The sequence below is a fragment of the Zeus faber genome, assembly GCF_960531495.2.
Source record: "Zeus faber genome assembly, chromosome: 22".
Taxonomy (NCBI): Eukaryota; Metazoa; Chordata; class Actinopteri; order Zeiformes; family Zeidae; genus Zeus; species Zeus faber.
In genome coordinates this window covers 17,326,346-17,328,845 of record NC_137209.1, presented here as the reverse complement: position 1 = coordinate 17,328,845, position 2,500 = coordinate 17,326,346, and the positions used below count along the sequence as shown (strand labels likewise).

General features: G+C 55.8%; 1 protein-coding gene across 1 annotated transcript in view; it reads left to right on the top strand.

The window, feature by feature from the left end:
- The window catches only part of LOC307247404 (FHF complex subunit HOOK-interacting protein 1A-like), a gene marked incomplete at its 3' end in the record, with an annotated part of 14,679 nt that overhangs the window by 2,824 nt on the left and 9,355 nt on the right, over nucleotides 1–2,500 (top strand). The window contains exons 3-6 of the mRNA XM_080023557.1: nucleotides 152–370; nucleotides 514–712; nucleotides 1,118–1,339; nucleotides 1,457–1,619. Of these exons, the coding sequence (XP_079879683.1) occupies nucleotides 266–370; nucleotides 514–712; nucleotides 1,118–1,339; nucleotides 1,457–1,619 (689 nt within the window). The 5' untranslated portion in view covers nucleotides 152–265. The remainder of the gene's footprint in view (nucleotides 1–151; nucleotides 371–513; nucleotides 713–1,117; nucleotides 1,340–1,456; nucleotides 1,620–2,500) is intronic.

Below are 2,500 nucleotides of genomic sequence, written 5' to 3'. Positions count from 1 at the left end.
CCCCGTTAAAAAAGATTCTGAGGGCGGCACCGATTCATTCTGGATTTACCAATCAAAAAACCCCAAAAGTCAACAGACGTTTTCCTCTGATTCCCGAAGTCATAATTGTCGTAAATTTTACCCTAACGCACGGGTTCCGCCTGCCTCCCAGGGCAGCGTGCGGCCGTCCGTGCCCCAGAACGGAGCTCGTTTCCGGGCTGAGACGCCCGACCCCTGGTCCCGGCTGAGACATGGTCTGACCCCGACGCCGCCAACCCCCGTCACCATGATGGCCTCAGTGGTCGCCGGGGGCAACAGGAAGAAGTCGCTGACGCTGAGAGGGGTCGACCCCGAGACCTGCATGATCGTCTTCAAAAACCACTGGGCACAGGTGGGGCCGGTCCGTCTGTTTACCTGTCTGCCCACTCGCCTGTCGGCCCGTCTGTCCGGGCTGGTGCCCCAACGCTAACGCCCCTCCCTCCATCCCTCCATCCCTCCCTCCCTCTCTCTCTCTCTCTCTCTCTCTCTCTCCAGGTGGTGAAAATCCTGGAGAAGCATGAGCCGGGTCGCTCCGCCTGCTCGCCTCTGAGTTTCCTGCTGGCGCCCTCCGCCGCCCCCTCTGGCGGCGCCGGGTCGCTGCGTCTGGGGTCCATCCCGCCGGACGAGGCCAGCGCCGTGCAGAACTACGTGGAGCACATGCTGTTCCTGCTGATGGAGGAAGAGGCGGGGCAAGGTGAGCGGCCGCGCCCGGAACCATCCAAACGATAGATTCCATACGGAAACAAACACAAACGTGTATCGTAAACGCACTACATTGGTTGGTTGATGTGCTTGGTTGTCACTGTGTGGCGGAAACAATGGAGTAATGTGATTAGTGGCCACGGATGGGCGGGGTGATGTATCTATACAATATTAATATCGTGACACATTACAAATGACTGGTTCTCGCATATTTATTGTGTTTAAATATCTCATGAAAGCGCCGATAGTCCTTCCCCAAAAAACAATTTGGATGTTTGATTTAGTCAACATCGCCGGGACGTGGTTAAGTTCAGGTTGAACAGCGGCTGGTTGCCCGGTGTGAGCGAGGCGGGGCTGCGACGCGACCTGGTTGTCACCGGGCGCCGTGTCCCCTCAGGTGGCGCGATGGGTCCCATCCTGGAGCTGGTGGTGATGGAGGGCGTGATGGAGCGCCTCTTCCTGTGGAGCCTGAGGAGGCACTTCACGGAGGACATGAAGCTGGAGCAGCTCAGGATGTACCAGATGCTGCTGTCGCAGGCCCGGCAGCCGCTGCTGCACCACAAGCCCATCCTGAGGCCGCTGATGATGCTGCTGGCCTCCTGCGCCGGGAGCAGCACCGGTACGACCGTCCGCGACGCCGCCCGCCCCGGGGAGACCCACCACGACCCGTCGCGATATCTGTCGAAAGTGTAGGGAGATAACACCCCCCCCCCCCCCCCGCCCTCCCCCTCTCCAGACAGCGGAGGGGCGGTGGAGGCGGAGCTCCTCTCGCTCCTCAAGCAGCTCTGCGTCTCCCTGGTGGGGCAGCCGTCGGTGCTGGAGCTCTTCTTCTACTCCACCCAGGACCAGGGGGCGGCCAACTTCCTGCTGTTCTCCCTGCTCATCCCCTACACACACAGGTGTGCACACACAGAGAAGCACACGGACACACACACATCACACACACACACACACACACACACGCACACACGCACACACACACACACACACACACACACACACACACACACACACACACACACACACACACACTATGAAAATGACTCGCTGGTTCTATAGATACTTGTTACCATACACAACATTACATAACCTGACACACTCCATATTACACATTACAATACCTATAACCAAGTACCGTGTAGTTCCTTATACCATGGAGTTGACATGCAATGTTACATGATCATTTCTTTCATGTTTTTGACTTCCTTCTAAGTCAGGTCTCTTGCAGATGGCACCTTGTCTTCTTTATGGGATTGGACCTGATTAAATAAAGGTTTAATATTTCATTTTAAGTGCGGAAGCGATCCCAGACGTGTCACCGGGTCGTTCTCGAAAGCGCCAGTAACTCCAGAGTCATTGAGTTCCGAGTCTCTAGTTCCGTAGTCTCCTTCTTTTTTTTTCGGAAACCGGATACAACCATCCGTGATCTTCCTTCTACTTTTAATCGTAGGAATCGTAAGCTCAAACTGCTCGAAAAGTCCTGTCCCGAAAAAAACATGATCAGATGTGAGGACTGAGAAGTGGAGGTTTTGACCATGTGGCGGGGGGATCATCCTTGCCACAGACATTCAGGAGTGAAACCCCGTCCACGGCGTCAGTAGTGGGACCTCGTCGCCTTCATACAGGGGGCGACGCACGACTCGCAAACGATCCGGACGCAGCAAACTAATCCCGGGAAAAAAAAGATTCAGGAGCCGCACGCAGGAGAAAGAGTCGCACTGGCACCAGGGTTGGATCAAACGGGGAGGTTTCGGCTTGATAGATGTCATGAAACTAACTC